Raw genomic sequence first — 20,161 nt, 5'->3', positions numbered from 1 at the left:
GGCTCGCAACTGAAAGTTTACGTTGAATATCAATAATACGTTTTGATAGGGACCCGTACATACAATGTTTAAATCGTCTTAAGCCATTTGTAGACGTTGAAGTTGACCGCAAAGCTTAAACCTAGAAGTTTCTGTGGACTATCAAATCCTTAGAGGCATCCTTCAATATTATTTAATCAATTACTTTACCGCTCAAAAAATTTACCTTCCGATAATAAATCAGACATTTTCTTCTAAATATCTAGGAAAAGAAAACTTTTATCTAGAATTATCTAGAAAAGAAGTAATGATTTTTATGAAATCTTTACAAATACCTCTACAATAATAGAATACTTATAATATTGTGGGTAAAAATACTCGTATAAATGTTATTGTTTCTGGAAGGTAAGTAAGCTACAATATATTGGACTATTTAACTTCATTATAGTGTAAGCTTTTAGCCATCGTACATTCATATCCTTTGATAAATAGATATGAAAATTGTTTTAAATGGTTGGAGAAGTTTTAGGTACGAATATTATTTCAAATTAGGCTTTCAATTTCTAAAAATTTTGATTACGCCAGAATATTCCCGTGATAAAAAGTTAAATTATCCTTTATTAATGCAAAATACTCTTTATTTCGGAAAATAGACGAACAAAAGTTTTTATTACTGATTACCAGTAGGACTAAAGTAAAAAGCTACAGAAATAATTTGTTTTAAGGACAGAAGTATAAAGCTACATCGTTATTTATAAGCCTATTCGTGTCTAAATTGATATTAGAGTATATTAAAAATCCAAGGTAATTAGTTTCGTAGAAGGCCTGAGCAAAGTATTTTTCACTGTCCCTAAAAATAATGACCATTATTATAGGGGCAGAGAAAATTTCCATAGCTCAAATTACAGGCTGGCTGTAAAAAAAACATTAGTATCATTTATGGTTTCCCCCCAAAATGTAAGAGTATTTTCATGTCGTCTTCATGAAATTATAGAAATTATTTACTATTTCTATTGTCGTTAGTTCTATGTTGTATTAAGGCCAAACTTTAATGATAAGAGTTAAAAACACTTTAGTTTTCAGTTAAAGTCTAAGTGACAGTGCTAAGGAAAAATGTTGCCATTTGTTATTTGAGATTTTATTATGAAGAAATCATTTACAGAGCAATTTTCTTGATTAAAATTCGTAACGGTCGTTCTGAATGCGAAAACAGTACGAATTGGTTTTCTTGTTTCTTTATTTTTTGTGTATATTTATGTTTTGAATATTCTCTTTATATTTCCTTTAACGAAAAGTCTGTTTATTAAAACAAATGCAGTTTCGCTTTAGATATACTAACATCATCGCTACAATGTAAGTACCAGGCAGGTCACCAAAAAAAATCCCGAGTATCAAACATTTAATTTTAATCGGTCAACACTATAAACTACTTCTTGAATCGCCATTTAAAAACCAAAAATATGCACACTAACGAAATTCAAAGCCTAACAATCCTCATTTCTTTCGTTCCAGACAACATGACAACGAAAATGCCATCACGTAAATTAACAACAAAATAGTTGCACAATGGACATAGATGAGAAGGTCTCGGGGCCCGGCGGGGCCTCGCAGAAGAACTGGTCGCACCTGAACACGAGTGATGAGCTGCCTCTAGACATGAGGTTCAACCACGGTCACATGGTGTCAATGACCGTGTACAGTGTGCTGATGGTGGTGTCAGCCACTGGGAACCTCACGGTACTGTCTCAGCTGGTGAAGAGGAAACGCGCCGGCAGAGCGAGCCGGCTTGATGTTTTGTTGATGCATTTAGCTGTTGCTGATCTTATGGTGAGTTGCTGTTTTTGAGTACTAATGTTACTATTTTTAGGTTAGCCCTTCTTCCAAGCTATGTTGGAGTCGGCTTCCAATCTTACCGGATGGATCTAAATACCAGTATTTTACATAGAGCGACTGCCTATTTGACCTCTACAACCCAGTTACCTGGGATTAACACGATACCCTTCGGTAAGACTGGTTATCAGACTTTCAAGCTTCTGAATACTGTTAACGACTTTCAAAGATCTTCGAAAATAAGCCGGGACCCACAATTTTACGTGCCTTCCGAAACATGGAGGAACTCGATATGTATAAAATGGTCACCCATCCACAAATCAAGCTCGGCAAGCATGGCTTAACCTCAGTGATTGATCCGCGCGGCTGTTGTTAACTGAGCCACGAGCTCCTCGAGTAGTAATATTACTGATTTATAAATAGTTTGTTTGTTAATTTTGTATGAAGTACCTAATGTTTAGAAAAAAGAACATTGTCTCCGATGCAAGGATATGTGAGGGAGGTATGTGAAGCGTCCTCAAAAAAATATTCTTTGATACAAATCTTTGCCTAAGTGCCTCATTGATGTCTCAGAAATAATTTTATTCGATGTAAGTAGGAATTAATACGGGTTAAGTGCTTCTTATTGTGATCAATATTCATAAGAGCAAGGAAGTGAGTACATATATACATTTATATGAACAGATTTAATAATAATGTAGATAGTAGATAGATTTGCACATAAGCTGGTATCAAAAATAAGCACATTTTTATTGAACTCAGCAGTGCTCGTAGTGTTGCGGAAAGTTTCGCTAACTTCCACAAACTATGTCCGTTGTTGTACAAAACTAAAGTAATGTCCGATAAAAGTTTGCCCTCGATTCCCGTCAAGATGCTTCCTCCTACATAGTTACGTATATAATAATATATATCTTAGAAAATACTTAGCAACATTGTGGTCACGGAATCTTTCAAATACTTCTCGATTCTTGCCCATTTTGATGTCCTAAGGATATTATACTTCTTAGAATATAGGAGCACTAAGGAATTAAGATGTATCGCGAGCTATTTCTAACTGACTGCCCTAAAACAACAAACATATACCCTATAGTCATACCAAAAACACATACCTACTCTAAATTGACGTAAATATTGGTTTTGTATCGAATAAAAACTACGATTGTTGCACGAATATCTGATAAAATTAGACGTAGTGACCATCTTAAGTATAGCGTCATAGATGTCGAAATATTTCATTTTAAACAGATTACTTTTGCTGATCCTAACAGCAAGTTTTGTAATAATTTTCCTCGCAATATCTGAAGCTCAGCCGAGCGATCTGATCCATCGTTCCGGACACCGATCCCGAGACAGATTATAATCTCGTAAAATTGCAATTTTAACAATTCTCCAAGTCGTATCGTCGGAAAACGGTGTAAGTTAGGAATATACATAAAACATGAGTTTGTAACAGACTCTTCGGAACACGCCAATTGTTCACAAGTATTGGATATTCAAATGCTGTTGAAATGATGTCGAGAACATAAAGTTGGTACAACTCCGTCATACTAAAATCTTGAGGAACTTTTTTTAATTACTTGTTAATTTGTTTTTGCGGTCGTTATAAAAGATAACGCTCGTGGCTGTTTTATTAACTGACTAACATTTTTAGTATTCTTGTAACGAGTCAGATAATTTGATAAAACATAAAAGTAATTTAATTTAGTAATATATTAACGTTTATTTGTGTAAACAAAACTCGTTAGTGGTTTGATAGATTTGACTACTTTTGGTTTCGAAATATTTTTAGGAAGTCCATAGAATGTATGTATATGCAAAGGAGATAATATGGAAAATTACTAAAATCGAGTTATATGTGAGCAAAGCTGGGTACCTTAAATAGTACTACATAAAACCCTTTTCTCTTCTAATAAAGTAGTAGATAAGTCGACATTATCGTATAAACAGGAGGTTAATTAAAACAAACTTGTTAAGTAATTCGCACAATTTACAACAAACGTGGAGTTCTTAGTAATCGCTTAACAAACATAAAGTATTTGCTATTATTATACTCGTACAATAATAAAGCGAAAATTTGCTTGTATCGACAGTAAAACAAACCAAATTAATTAATGTTGTAAACATACTTAATTACTTTAACAAAGTAAAGAGGCACTTTCAAGTCCATAGATGGTCAGCAATATGAACGATAACTTAGAATTTAAATGTAAACCTTAATTTTTCGGTAATCGAAAACCTATTTTAATAGCTACCAATTTAATAACTAAAGTAAAAAAACTGAAGTAAACTTAACAAATATTTTTTAAGAGTAATTTTTATTTAATGTATGGTTTATGTTAAAAAAAATACTTGCAACAAGAGTTCTCTAGTAACTGTAGAATAAGTAATAGATTTAACGAAAAACACACAAATTATACAAATTATTTTGATAAATATTATCCTCTATACGTTCTTAATGACATTCGCACAACTTATACTAATGTCTCTGATAAAACTCAACAAATTATAAAGTCTAGAGAGTAAAATTCTAAATTTGTTCGTTAATTTTAGGAATACGATACAAATTAAAAAGATTATATGAGATAATCTTTCAATGACGTCTGGTACATAATCGCTCTTGCGTCACGATTTAAGGCGATATTAAAATTATGATATTAATCGTCCCTAGGGCTGAAATCCTTCAAAATAATACTAATTGTACCCCGCGGTTTCTCTGACTTTTGTACTGAATATTCTAATCCAGGAAATAAGAAAGATAGCTCATACCTTCCCTCATTGTGTGTGTGTAGGTATAATAATATGTATATGGCTATAAAAGACAGTTATGGTTTTCCAAATCGGTCAGCTATTTCCAAAGAATGTGTTCAACGAAAGTAACGAAAAACCTGTCTATTCTATTAAGTAGGTAAATTAGTAGAAAAATTGAATTAGTACATAAAATGAATAATGACAATAGACTATCGGAAAATAAGATCCTCTTCTATTTACTCCACTAAATTTACTAGTATTATGTCATTATTCATTATAACAATCAATCAAGGCTTACATGTAATGCATCATCATCATTATATTTGACCTTTCATAAAATTGTCACAGGGACATTGAATTCAAAGAAAACATTATAAATAGATACGAGTTATTAATACGTCTTATATGTAATGGGTAATTTATTTTTGGGGTCGTATGATCTGAATGAACCGGGAGAAATGATTTTGTAGAGATTGGTAGAATGGTATTTTCCTTCCTCGTTGTATTAATAAACGTATCATTTCGAAGTCGGCTTAAAAAAAATGAAATTAAAACCTCTGTAGAGAAATCTAGGAAAAGCAAGCAAATAAGCCTTCCGGAGACTCTTTGCTACACCAAACACCACTTTCAGTCACAAATGAAAGTGCAGCTGATAAATTTTGTGTTTTTTAACAAGGTGAATCACTTATCTAGATCTAAACCGAAACTCGCGTAGAACAATTCCGTTGCCTTCAAAGATAATTGACAAAATCAATCAAAATGAAATTATCATTTAGGTTAATTCTTCACACTTGTGATTGACATACTTACAATATATGACCAATATTCCGAAGGTAAAACCAAAAAGTAAGAGCTGACAAGAAAGTCTAGCCCACTCTTTTAATCAGCTATTAGTTTTTCCCATTACTTTTCAACAGTTGTGTAACAGTAGCTAATTTTGTTGCAGGTAACATTCCTAATGATGCCGCTGGAGATAGCGTGGGCGGGCACGGTGCAGTGGCTGGCCGGGGACCTCATGTGCCGCGTGATGATGTTCACCAGAACCTTCGGCCTCTACCTCTCCAGCTTCGTGCTTATTTGTATCGCTGTTGATAGGTGAGTTTACACTATTGTATTTTATATGGCTAAAGAAGAATAAATATAAATGAACACCCTGGTAAACTTAAATTAACATCAATAAGTGACTGCTGCACCACCATCTATCTATCTATCGCGGTGACTATAATATAAGTCCCAGTTTTTCAAAAAAAAACGTTTTTTAATGCGTAAACGTAATAATGTATAAAAACTTACTCTTGAGTTATTATACATTTCAATTTACCTACGTTATCTTTAAGGAAAATAAATCATCAATTTATTTTGATTGATTGATCGGTTATTTCATTGGTTAATTTGTTGCGATCATATTTTTTATAAAATTTTCGATTTTCCTTGCACGTAATCAATCAAAGTAATTTGCAAGAGCTTAAAATAAAATATGGAAAGCTACAAATGTCTATAATATTGAACTGATTTTCAAAGACTATTTTTCACATTTACTTTACTAGCTATCGAGATTTCTCTTCACAATGAAATGACCGGTGTTCAGAAACACTTTTATATTTCACAATTCAAAAATATGCCCAGTGATAGTACAGAACAGAGAATTCAATTAAAGACACAAAATCTTCATATTTTGTCCTTTGACAATAACAAGAGCTCAAAATCATACAAGTACTGTAACCTGACTTACCTTCCTTTTGCCAAGAAAGTACCACCGAGTGCCAAGATTCAACCAAGTACTTGGCAATACTTGGCAGGACCTTGAGTGCTCTCCACTCGCTTTAAACCATAAGAGCCAGGACCGCGACAAAGAGAAATTATTCGTCGGTAACTTGAGGACTATTGTTAAAATTATTTGAATCTGAGTAGATAATTACTTGAAATTCGCGTATAATAGTCTCAATTGAAGCTTATAGATGTAATAGATTCTATGAGTATTCTGTTCATTAGCAAATATAAAGTTGAAGATGATATTTTATCGTAGAGAATAGTGAGGTAAAATTTTTTATGTTACACTTCATTCAATATAAAAAAATAAAAAAAATTACGAGGTTTTACTTTATGGTAAAGGACCGTGCTGTTTTTAATTTATAAAAAATGAAGGAAAAATTTATCTCTTTCTCTTTTGGTGTCGCCATACAACAAAATAAAGAAAAAAATCGTAATACAATCTTAAACCTGTGAGAGTTCTTTAGAACAGTTCTTGAAGGAATAGAAGGTATATTTAGTAAAGTCGTAGCATTGTGTTTTCTTAATCTACACGTTTCTACAACCATAACAATTGCAAATCAAGAGCAGGTCACTAATTTTTCAATGTCACCGACCACTAAATACAAAATTTTCGCTAAAACAATAAATTCGGCTCTATAAACGAGTTGAAATCTTAAAGGTTCAAACTACATCAATCACTAAGAACGACATACATTCGACAGGACAACGACCTATTGACAACAAGTGCTTCGGAAAGGTCCAGAAACGTGAAGGATAAGGGTTTAGGGTTATTCAATGTATTAGCATAATATATTTATTAAATCTCCTTTCTTAGAACTATTGCGAATATCAAAATACGTAAAGGTACTGACTACTTCAAGAACACGGGCCATTTAAAATAAAGAAGTTGCAGATTTTCATATTTGAATTTCGAATCATTTCTGTTTTTGTTACTCAAGTACTATTTTTTTTTAATAATGTTTTGTACACCTAGGTACATTATTTCAGTTGCTTATGGTTTGTTTACTTTTTTTAGAGCAACATATTTTTTTTTATTGAAAAAGTTTGGTTACATTCTTAATCCCGCGAAATAATTGTTGCTATGCTCAACGCATACTGCAAATTTATTGATTGTAGTTGTGAAAGGAACAATAACAAACAGAAGAGAGAATTCCTTACGGATATTAAGTGTAGTAGCAAATATTGATAATAGGTCGAAGGTAAGGCGGGTCAATGACCGAGATGATCAATCATGCGCCTCTGCCCTACTTCATTTGTAAAGTGCCCGTAATGTTATAGGTTATGATTAGGTGTTCCCGCTGTGTGAAGATATTGTTAAGCTTATAAATCGTTATAATAAAATATACCAAGGTTATATAGGTCACTTGCAATCAATGCAAAGGACTTTGAAAAGGGATTCGTGGAATAAGCCAAATGGATTTGTTTTTTTATTTTTCGTCCTTTCGTAATTATTTAATTTATTGAATCACCATAATGATGCAAAATCATTTGGAAATAAGTGAATCATATTTATATAAAAAAAATAAGTACCACTCAAAAAAAATACTTTTAAGCAGCTAGCCCCTCGTATGAGATGTAAGGTACTTAAATTTAAATGCCATTTTAGTGTTTGGCCAGTAGAGTTTTCTGATTCTACATAATATAGTAGACTTGAACAAGCCAAGCCAACAAAACTTTAATTTTCAAAACGACCTAAAACCCTTGTTTTTCTAACTTCATCAAACTAATTATGTTCTTCTCAATTTCAGATACTATGCCATCCTAAAACCCTTGAACGTGACGTGGGAGTCTCGCGTGCGCAGAGCTCTCACAGTGGCGTGGGTCTGCGCCGGCCTCGCCAGCCTGCCGCAGAGCTTCATCTTCCACCTCGAAGAACACCCTGATGTCAAAGGGTACGTACAATATACTGTTATATTCTGCATATAAGCAATAATTGTTACTTGTTGAAGGAAAATATCGTCATACAATCTTGCACGTCTGAGAGTTCTTTAGAACAGTTCTTGAAGGAATGATAAGTCCCCAACCCGCATTTTGCCAGCCCGGTGGACTCATGGCCCGATCTCTCCCTCAGTACGGGTTCTCACATTTATGGGTTAAATTCATCTTATATAGTGAAAACGTTTATCAACACCAATGATTTGTTTTAAAAACTGTATGTTATTAATCTAAACTGACACCTGAAAACCGTGGTCAGCGTAGGCTTAATTCTATCCCTTTATTATATTAGCCAAAACTAAAAATAACTCACAAAAGTTCCTCGATATTTCTAAACGACATTGTGAATTATAAATGATATGATATTGTTCTATTTCTGTTATATTTTCATCGGATAATATCGTGAGTTTCGCGACACGTGATAAAGGGCAGCCATTTATATGGTTAGGCTCAGAGGCTCGGGACCTAATATCTACTAAAAATATACAACCTCCGTTACCTCTTTTGACGACAGGATTATTGTTATTTTGTTGTATTATTTGATAAAAATGTGATGTTATGAAAACTTTAATATTCTTTAAGCCAATTGTATCTTAAGTGACTCTTACACTCTTGCGTACAGACAAACGTGGAGTATTTGAATATTCATAATTATATTAATAAAAATATTGAATGATATAATCTATCAGTAATGCTATAAAATATAGTTCAACACTTGCAAGCGTCACTATTACCTAATATTATAACTTATTCACACGGGTCTCCTAGCCAGTGTGGGAAGTACTTAAGTCTAACTTACACCGTATTTAAACTGTTTGCCTATTGAGACAACTATTTTCATTACATAAAACTATTCATATTCTAGAACTTGCGTATTTATTTGTCTACAACATTATTTCTTATATAGTCCAGTCATTATAGTAAGTTCACCTCGGAATTCGAGATACCCAGCTGTAAGTCTGTAAATACTTGTATATTGACACCCTAAAAGTTGTCTCAAAACCTACATATGGTAGGGTGTACGCAACTATAAAATTTCAAGGTCCAAAGTCCCAAAAACCGGTTTTTTGAGCTTTTTTTATAAATATCTCATTTCCTACGGAATTTTTGCATTCGTATTCATTACCAATATTGTACAGTATAAAATTCTCTACAAATTTTGTTTGAATTTTTTTTTACGGTGAACCGTTTTCGAGATAGAGGGCGGAGAGCGCGCGGTCACAGGATCATTTCAAGTCAACCGGTGCCTCCGGTCGAAGATGCGCCATATATAGTTGATGAACTATCGATAAATCAATGATTATAATAATAAATAAATTTAACCCATTACTGTCCCACTGCTGAGCAAGGGTCTTCTCCCGTAATGAGGGAGGGGTTAGGCCTTGAGTCCACCACGCTGGCCAAGTGCGGGTTGGGGACTTTGCATGCCCTCAATAAATGTATTTAACTAATTTTATTCATGCAAGGTTTCCTCACGATGTTTTCCTTCACCGTTGGAGCATGTGACAATTATTTCTAATACACACATAACTTCGAAAAGTCATTGATGTCATCATTTTCTTCATAATTATATTAAATCTATATCTTTTCAATAATACTGATTTATTTGTTTTTTTTCATCATGTAAGAAGTTATTAATATTAATTAGGTTAAAATTCAAATATAGTGCCTATATTTTCATGAAAAATTCTGCAATTACATGGGCAGGTAAGTGTTGATAAGTTAATTAATACTGAATAAAAAGTGGATAGGTTATGAAAAAAATGATAAAAAAGAATGTAATAGAAATTGACAAATATTTATTAATCATTAATTTATCGATAGTTCATCAACTATAATATATATGGCGCATCTTCGACCGGAGGCACCGGTTGACTTGAAATGATCCTGTGACCGCGCGCTCTCCCCCCTCTATCTCGAAAACGGTTCACCGTAAAAAAAAAAATTCAAACGAAATTTGTAGAGAATTTTATACTGTACAATATTGGTAATGAATACGAATGCAAAAATTCCATAGGAAATGAGATATTTACAAAAAAAGCTCAAAAAACCGGTTTTTGGGACTTTGGACCTTGAAATTTTATAGTTGCGTACACCCTACCATATGTAGGTTTTGAGACAACTTTTAGGGTGTCAATATACAAGTATTTACAAACTTACAGCTGGGTATCTCGAATTCCGAGATTCTTACCTAATTTAAGCTTAATTGACTGCACTAATAGCTTCAAGACGTCGTTAGATTTTACGACCAAAATACAGTTGTCTATAATTCCTAATTCTCTTGAGAGTCGCAAAACGTCAAACTTTCAGGAGCAGCATTACTTCTTTTTACGACTTTTTTTGTAAGTCCTTTAAGACTAGGGCGTGGAAAAGTTTATGCCTATTTTTGTTCGGTACTGTGCTAGTTTTAATACTTTATAGAAGCTATTGTTTACATCGTATTAATATTAGAAATGTTATTCGAGTGACTAAATATTAAGTGCGTTGATATTATTAATAAGAAATCTTTTTGTCTTTATGTTATAATGATTTTTTACTACTGCTCCAAGTGACCCAGTTTCAGAAATATTTTCCGCAAACATGATACAGTTTCCGTCCTTGAAAGATCTTTGATTACACAATATTATCTTACACTTATAAATCATTGAAACGAAATTGTTTGTAGTTACATAAAATACACATAATATAATCGTCTAAAAAAATACTGACCATAAATGTTGAAGAATATTTAATCTGAAATGGAAATTGATGTTTTCATTCTGAAATTTGTTAGTTTCATCGAATTAATGTCTAGTATCTGCAACATGAGATTAACAAAGCAATTATACAAGTAGTTAATTACTTATTAATATCTATTTAAATTACTCTATAAGTAAGTTTCATACATCGTTGACTCATTACTTACATAGAGCTAATAAACTCATAGTTCAAAACTGATGAAACCCATCAAGTTGTTTTAGGTCAACTCATACAACTTTAAATTGGAACAAGGTTGTTGACCTTACAGCTGTTGAGGTCAATTTCTCTTCTCTTGGGGTCACCAAACAACACTAACTCATTAACACGATGAAAGTCAAAGAGTTACCAAACTTATTCGATTTACCTCCTTTCAAACCATAGAGAAGAATAATAACCTCGCCGTGTTTTTGTTAAATACTGGCTGGCAACTTCCGCGTTCCTTTTTTATTAAATAAAAAAGATTGTGAATTTTAGAATGCTTTGATTCCTGCCAAATTTTGGGTCCAATGAGCACCTAATTAGCTGTTTTTTTTCTTTTTAATCAATATTACAGAAACCTTAAAATGTATTAAAATGCCTTGAGGAAACATCAAAGCTACAAAGTATAAAGATGCCGATATTTTATTAAATAAATTCGGGATTTTAGAAGATATGAACGAGGAAAATCCGACATAATAAATTACTTAAATCGTTTAACTGAATTTTTTGTAAATGAATAGTCATTTAAGAAGATTTAACATTGCGTCTACGAAGTATAAACTTTATTATTATGTTTCTATTGTAAAATAATGTTTAAAAGGGCAGTGATAAACTACCACATACATTAATGTGTTAGTAGTAGTCACAACAAACTGAATCGTAGTATGTTATATTTAACTCACTACAAAACGTGGGTAAATTATAAACACAAAAGCTTTGCGTAAACACTATCTTATTTAGGATGCGGGGAAATATGCAAATCTAATCATTGTATAAGAAGATTGTTGTATATATTAAATTAGTATTTCCTGTTATGTTTATTTTTTAATTATTAAAATTATTTTTACGAGATAGCACTGGAATATTTTAACATTAGTTTATCAGCTTTTAATAGACCTTTATCATCGTGTCATTCTATAGACTACCCCAAATGATCATCTCACTACGTTTACCACAGCCAGTTTTCACGGCTCATGAATATGTGTCAGATCTATCTGCAAGGCAAAGGGACAAGGAATCTGATTCTTATCTAGAAATAGTCTAACCGAGACTTAATATAAGGTACCCGCGGGTATTAAGGCCTAGCTAAGGGAGATTTGTAATAAAATGAAGAATATCCAATATAATCAACCAGTTTTTATAATAATCAGTCATGTACTTATATTACTACCGAGTTTAAACAAAAAAAAGCTTCTAAAGCTTAAAACTAAAACATTATATCACTTTAAAAAAACGCTGTCTTTAGGCCTTATTATAATAGGGTAGGGTAAAAAGGCCTATACTATAAACTATTCAAAAATCAACTTAAACTAAGTAAATTAGTATTCTTGACATCAATAATCATTAACATAAGGCAATAGAAAGCATAGTAGTCTTAATAAATTAAATAAATTGTCCTTATTCGCATCCATCAGGACATTGAAAATCATCAGTATATTCTGCAGTCAAACCGACACATTCTTCGTGGTACCACTTGAAGCATCGCGAACATTGCCTCATTGCATCATCCATTCTATCTTCTTTGCAGGCATGACCGTACCGATAATTTTTTTTTTGTGATTTATTTTTGTCAGATCGCCTTCTAACCACAATGCTTGTTTGGGAGACATCGTGACTGTAAGTTTAAATTGAAAATATAAACTACGTATATACTACCCACTAACAAACATTTTTAAAACACGCTCCTACTTATATAGCAGTTAAAAAAGTAGGAGTATAATAAGGCCTATTGTAAAATTTTATAGGCCTTAATATCCGCCAACCACCTATTTACAGAAAATAATAATAATATATTTTTTATAACTACAAGTCTCTTAAAACGGTAATCTACGGACAAGCATACGTTAATTAATAAGCGGACAGTCAATACAGGTTTGTAAATGTGATATTTTCTAAACAACTTACGTTTTACTGGAGTCAATTTTTATAATTCGTGCTGCTGAACCGCACTTCTGAATGATTTCGACGATATTTGCGGGGGGAGAAGTGCAAGAGTGCGTCCGCCACTTTGCAGCGACTCGTATACGCTCTGAGCTTGTGTGACTGTAATCTTGATCGTCTACTACTGTATTTCGTACGTTTTTTGTTATTTAGGCCTTATTACCCGACAGGCCTTAATACCCGCAGGTACCTTACAACGCAAAAAAAAAATCTAATCGAATCCCTTACTCTAACCGTGGCAATCAATAATCTGAATATTTGCATCTGTTCGCAAGGAAATATAAGAAAGTTGAATAAACCTCGATTAAAGACGTAAAAATTGTTTTATTTCGATCTCTATAAATCGATTAATCTTTCAATATCGATATGCAGCGCGTGTCTCCGTATCTTTTGATGTTGCTACCTACAGTGATAAAAGTGAAAGGTGTCCATTCGTTTATTGCAACAAACTTTATTAAAATCCACCCAGTAGTTTTTAGGCAAAGAGTAACAAACATACATGCATACATCCGACCTCATGAACTATCGCATTTATAATATTAAGTCAGTAGGATTTACATATGTAAGTGTTCCCAACCTTCTATTAGCCAGCATGGTGGACTATAGGCCTAATCTCCTCCTTGCGGGAGGAGACATTTGCCCAGTAGTGGGACAGTAATGAGTTATGTTTATTTATTTATGTAAATGAATGCAAAACTTAACATCAATAAGACAATAATACGCCAAGTAAACCCTGCATCATAATAATATTAAGGCCAATAATGTTACAATGTATTCATTTCATTATTATTTACAACTTATTTTGAATAGACAATCAAATCCTCAGTATTTATTAAAATGGGTTATACTTACGATATAAATCAAACAAAGCCGCGGTTCAAACATAAATAAAGAGCTAAGGAATGTTTCAGTTTTGGCACAGATTTCGACAGATTGTTCTAATGTACTGAGAGTTCATCGCATCAATGGAGTAATACTCTCATGTTTGATCTTTATGTACTTTGTGTGGTGTTCATGCAAATATAATAATATAGAGGATTCACTTAATGTTATTATAGTTAGCTGAAATGTATTCAGATCCTTTGAAACTAGTTTAGATATAGAATCAAGACTATAATGTTTTTAGGTTCAAATATAATATATTTAGACTGATACATCCAACTTTTGTTATTTTTTTATTCTTCCTCAGCGATATTGTGATCTTTTTGTTAGATGAATACAGGCAAATTGACAAAGTTATTCTGCCCTTAAAAATGTGAAAATGCTTTGCTGAATTACCTCCAAAGCAAAAGGTCATAACAATGATCTATAAACAAAATTGTAAATAACAATAACGCCTTAAAATAACCGGCAGTTACCTTGTAGTCCATTCTTTTACATTATCTTTATTACCTGAAATGTTTACAATGGTAAATGGTAAAAAGGGATCAATGGAAAATTCTTTTATTTTGATGCTCAACGTTTTTACGATTCATATTCATACATTATCATCTATACTTTATACTATATATACTATAATCTATACTAATATTATAAAGCTGAAGAGTTTGTTTGTTTGTTTGATTGTTTGTTTGTTTGTTTGTTTGAACGCGCTAATCTCGGGAACTACTGATCCGATTTGAAAAATTCTTTCAGTGTTAGATAGCCCATTTATCGAGGAAGGCTATAGGCTATATATCATTACGCTACGACCAATAGGAGCAGAGTAACAGTGAAAAATGGTACAAAAACGGGGAAAATTATGATTATCTTAAGTAACGCAAGCGAAGTTGCGCGGGTCAGCTAGTAATACTATAAAGCTAAAGAGTTTGTTTGTTTGTTTGTTTGTTTGAACGCGCTAATCTCAGGAACTACTGGTCCGATTTGAAAAATTCTTTCACTTTTAGATAGCCCATTTATTGAGGAAGGCTATAAGCTATATAAATATCATCACGCTACGACGATAAGGAGCGGAGTAGTAACGAAAAATGTTACAAAAACGGGGAAAATTATGACCCGTTCTCTCTTACGTGACGCAAGCGAAGTTGCGCGGGTCAGCTAGTTTTAGATACAATAATAAAATTGATGCGTTCAAATATTTAGTTCAATATTGTGCTGAACATATGGTTTACTTTCAGTAGTTCGTTCAAGGTTAAGAAAGTTCATTGCAAAGATACGATGAAAAAGCTTGCCTGTCTGTTTTTAGACTAGTTCTAAAACCACTTTATGTTCGCCTTATTATGAAGCTAGTTTATTTCTTCCTTGATTTGACTTTAAAGCGATCTTACTTCTCTATTCCTTCTTTATTATGACTAATAGATATCCTTCTTAATCTATTTTTAATTGATAACAAAAATGTATTTAAATGAATTGAACTGTCGGTACAATTGGGTAGTTGACTGGGTTGACTATTAAAGGCGTACTCGTAAAAGGTTTATCTAAAATGCTCAGACTTTCAGCTTTTTTCATACATAATGTTGAAATTGTAACTGTTACGGACTGAAACATTTTATTAGACACTCAGTTTAAGTAGTTAAGTAGTTTAAAATATGACATAGTGGCGTCACTACGACGTATTTCTATACTAATATGTGTTTTTGACATTTCATAAAGAGTAGCTGATTTGACTTTATATAAATACAAAATAACACACACATATTATTTTAACTATCCCAACAGAAACTTTCAAACAAGTCGACGCATTTATCTACACCTAATCCTAAATTGTAACACAGTACTTTAACAAGTCCATTAGAACGAAACCTCTAAAAGCTTAACGTAACCTAATACAGAATCCAATTGGCAATATAAGATTTATTGGCTCAGATTAAACCCTTTAAATTGATTGTTCCGTATCTCAATTCGGATTATCGTAATTATCTCCTATGCTAATGCGGGCAATATATTACTGACGGTAATAAAAAGCAATATAAATGAAGTCTACGGTGGTTTCATAATGCCTAACGTATATGATTCATTTGAAAATTTTGCTGTATATAGATTATAGATACAAGCTGACCCGCGCAACTTCGTTTCCGTCACATAAGAGAGAATGTGTGATATTTTTCCCCGTTTTTGTAACATTTTTTACTGTTACTCTGCTCCTATTGATCGTAGCGTGATGATATATAGCCTGTAGCCTTCCTCGATAAATTTAACAGTGAAATAATTTTTCAATTGGACCAGTAGTTCTTGAGATTAGCGTGTTCAAACAAACAAACAAACAAACTCTTCAGTTTAATAATATTAGTATAGATTAGTTTATCTTATTTTATATTTCAGTTATTATATAACTGTATGAGGACCATATTTAGGTATCTACCTAAAAAAATGATATGTAAGGATGAATCACTTCTGAAAAATTTCAATACAATTTCCCATACTTTAAACTGGGATGCAAGATGGTTACACAAAATGGTAAAATTAACGAATTTCACTTGAGAGAAGTATCCTCTTCTTCTCAGAGAAATGCTAAAGATTACCAATCATGACCTCTTTACTATCACAACCGTATAAATCAGTACTAACAACACAATATTTCCTCTTTCACAGGTACTACCAGTGTGTATCGTACGGTTCATTACCGACAGAGTCTCACGAGTTCGCGTACTTCCTCGTGAATATGATCTTAATGTACGTGATCCCGCTGCTGTCCACGCTGTACTGCTCCTCCGCGGCGCTGCTCGAGATTATACGCAGAGCTAACCAGAATGGTAAGGATATGCCATCACACTGTTGGTCTTTAAGTTATGGGACTTATGCCCGGTTTCTGAGGCACGTTTAGCGGTAGTTTAACTATTCAAACTGTTTTTTTTATATAAGTTTAAATGCTGTTGAATAGATAAACTACCGCTAAATGTGCCTTAGAAACCGGGCATTAATAACTTACCTAATAATAATTAGTAGAAGTATTACAATCACGATAAGGCACCATTAGTCCGCTCAAAAAAGCAAGTGTAGAGTGCGTGAGAGGGATCCTAAGCAATTTCTTTAGAAATTGGTTCAGGATGCTTAGAGGATATAAAATTTAGTTATCCAGTAAGCAATAACCACATAATTAAAATCCAAAATTTTAAGTCTGTAGGTAATTTAGTTCCGTAGTTAAGCGAAAGCAAAGTTTCGCATTTATGACACTCACTCATGATCTGAAAAACATTCATTTTAACTATTACGGAGCGTGATGCTCGAGAACTGATGAGAATTTCGATAAAGTGTGTATAACAAAAGTTGTAGACAATTTTATCATCTTTCATTATGTAGAAGACACTTTTGCTCTACGACGAACCGTTTTCAAGATATTAGTGAAAAACTAAAAAATGGGAACTTTAACCCCCTCTCCCCACTCCGGCGCCCCCCCTAGAGGCGGGGATTTTAGTATGTTTATCATCTAAGCATCCTGAACCAATTTCTGAAGAAATTGCTTAGGATCCCTCTCACGCACTCTACACCCGCTTTTGGAGTATTCTTTGAGCGGACTACATTGGGACGCCTAAAAAAGATGATTTACTCGTCAAAGTTGCAACTTATTATATCAGATAATAGCGGCTAAAAGTTGTTTGCACAAACAACGATGAGGTTACAAAGACCTCACCAAAGTTTTTAGTATAACATAGTACAAAGCATGATCTATAGCTGCAAAAACAGATAATTTAGATTTCTGTAATGCACAAAATTTTCCATCAGCAAATTGATTTGTTAAAATATGCTGCTAAATAATTAAATGTGTATTGTTTTGTGTGTACAGCGATGCGTCGCAGCGGCGTGGGTATCTTGGGGCGAGCGCGAGCGCGCACGCTCAAGATGACAGTCACTATAGTTCTAGTCTTCTTCACCTGTTGGTCTCCTTACTACTGTTATTGTTTATGGTGAGTACAAACCTACTGCTATTATTTTATTATAAAGTTACGTATCTATCTATACTGACGAATTTCTCCCAAGGGTATTGAAAAAGTCAAATTGCCAGACTAGGCAGCGTTCCCGAGTAGTAACTCGGTAAAGCTGCCTAGTTTTGCCTAGTTTGGTTTTAGATAGTAATCTAAATCAAGGTAGAATGTCTTATTCATTAAAGTGAACAGTCTGTCGGATTGCTTCACTGTCGTTTAATGAAAGGCTGCTTGGTCTCTATATTCGATATGTGTCAGCCACGCAAAGTTTAATAAAAAGTCGCTTTTAAAAAGTGTTTCTAAAGTGAGTTCCATATTATTATTTCTTCAGGTTCAGTTCTGTTCTACCATTAACTTACATTCATACAATTGCAGGTATTGGATAGACAAAGACTCGTTAAAGAGCCTAGACCCGGCGATCCAGAAGGCCATGTGGTTGTTCTCGTGCACGAACTCGTGCGCGAACCCCATAGTGTACGGCGTGTTCAACCGCAACCGCTGGACGTGGCGCGCGGGACGGGTGAGTTACTTCGTAAGTCACACGCTGCACTTATTTATATGTGTTGTGCTAGTACCCTTGAACCTGATAGAACCCTAGATGTTGTGTTTTGTGTGTAACTTAGGCTTAAGATGTTGTGGGTTCGTAATCCATATGAACCACTTCCTTTAAGCTTACAAGCGAAGTTGGAGCGCTAACGGAATTCTAGCTAGTGCTTCTATTGTGATTGTAACCCACAATGCTTAAAATCTTTCAAAAGGATTGATCTAAAATTCTTAAGGATAGTTGTTTGAATAGCATAACGATCCTATATATCGAATATAGAATTACATAAAGCAACTCGTAATTAATAATTAAAATGAAATTGGAAAACGTCTTATGTGTCTAAATTTATTTGTAGTGCAGATATTTTTGTTACCAACGATATGTTTTACTTAAAACTAACTATACAATTCGTAAATTCCAGAACGTTCGATGTAAAAGCGGCAGTATGAGACGTGGTTCAAGACTACCGTACGGTGAATCTATGGAAATCTCAGCAGCAACTCTAGCAAGAGCGAGAAGTTCTCTAGGAAGCGACAGAAATGGCCGGAGGGACTCCGCATACGGCACACAGAACGGAACACAGAAACATTGGAACACAATCAACAATAACCACGTCAGTAATGGCATGGTGTAGCACTCGGTTTTATTTCTAGCCTTAAAATTGTGTTACGAAACGACTGCTAGAAGTCTGAAGGTGCTTGAAAGTCTCGACTTTCTTTATAGGGAATATTTTAGGCTGATGAACGATATTTGTGCACTTATGCTAGTCTCATGTTCATTTGTAACTTACAATCGATTATTTCTCACTTTTTAGTCGATTCGCCACAGACTATAAACTTTTATTATCTGTGACTGACATTTAGTGATGTGCGTGGAATAACAGTTAGCTAATAACGTTATTTTTCTGAGCTGCTAGCTCATGAAATGAGATTGTAAATTGTTACTGAATTCCTAAGTGTGTAAAAGAAAGCTTTAAGGAGGAGTCTTGAAACATATCTAGGATGCGATAGGTTTAACGAAGACTATGGTTCGTGCGGTTTGTGCCATGCCTTGAGAGTAGATATAATTATTGAGTGTTACGCACTGATATGTAACATTCCTATAAGTGAGTTAGTTGTAATTAGTCCTTATTAGCTGATAGCTAGTATAATGAGGTTGCATCAATTGAAGTTGTTATTCTTATTGATGTCTGTCATGATTGACAATCGCAATTGATAGTGTGGTGCCTCGACTCGACTAGGATACTCATAGCTTTCCAGCAAGTTGATACATTCCAATGAGAACACGCTTAAGTTATTACGTATATATTTATTCAATAAGACTGACTGACAGACGATAAGTCCTTAGTAGGTATTTTGATACCAGACATTAATTGTTATTTCTTTGAAGGTTGTTTTTGTTTAAAGTATAGTTTTAATATAAAGATTTTTTTATTATTATTTTGTTTAGTAGTATAAAGTGTACCTTGGCTGTGAGGTGTTAGAGACTCGGCTCTATACATACAAAGAGATATGAAATTTTGTACCAAATCTTAATCCTAAGTTAATGCAAGAGCTAATTTTTTAAATAAAAAGTCAAAACAAATGGTTTCCTTATTTACACCCGCTTCATT

General features: G+C 33.5%; 1 protein-coding gene across 3 annotated transcripts in view; it reads left to right on the top strand.

Annotated features, from left to right (window-relative positions):
- The window catches only part of AkhR (Adipokinetic hormone receptor), a 106,857-nt gene extending 86,705 nt beyond the window's left edge, over nt 1-20,152 (top strand). For 2 of the 3 annotated variants that reach the window (XM_076124816.1, XM_076124815.1), the window contains 7 exons: nt 1,492-1,806; nt 5,504-5,652; nt 8,079-8,222; nt 16,675-16,835; nt 17,867-17,987; nt 18,381-18,537; nt 18,971-20,152. In XM_076124816.1, the coding sequence (XP_075980931.1) occupies nt 1,546-1,806; nt 5,504-5,652; nt 8,079-8,222; nt 16,675-16,835; nt 17,867-17,987; nt 18,381-18,537; nt 18,971-19,183 (1,206 nt within the window). In that variant the 5' untranslated portion in view covers nt 1,492-1,545 and the 3' untranslated portion in view covers nt 19,184-20,152. The remainder of the gene's footprint in view (nt 1-1,491; nt 1,807-5,503; nt 5,653-8,078; nt 8,223-16,674; nt 16,836-17,866; nt 17,988-18,380; nt 18,538-18,970) is intronic. The other variant, XM_076124817.1, reaches the window with a different exon arrangement.
- The last annotated feature ends 9 nt before the right edge of the window (nt 20,153-20,161 follow it).

The sequence above is a fragment of the Anticarsia gemmatalis genome, chromosome 17, assembly GCF_050436995.1.
Source record: "Anticarsia gemmatalis isolate Benzon Research Colony breed Stoneville strain chromosome 17, ilAntGemm2 primary, whole genome shotgun sequence".
In the NCBI taxonomy this organism is placed as follows: domain Eukaryota; kingdom Metazoa; phylum Arthropoda; class Insecta; order Lepidoptera; family Erebidae; genus Anticarsia; species Anticarsia gemmatalis.
This window is presented reverse-complemented; position numbering and strand designations above follow the sequence as displayed.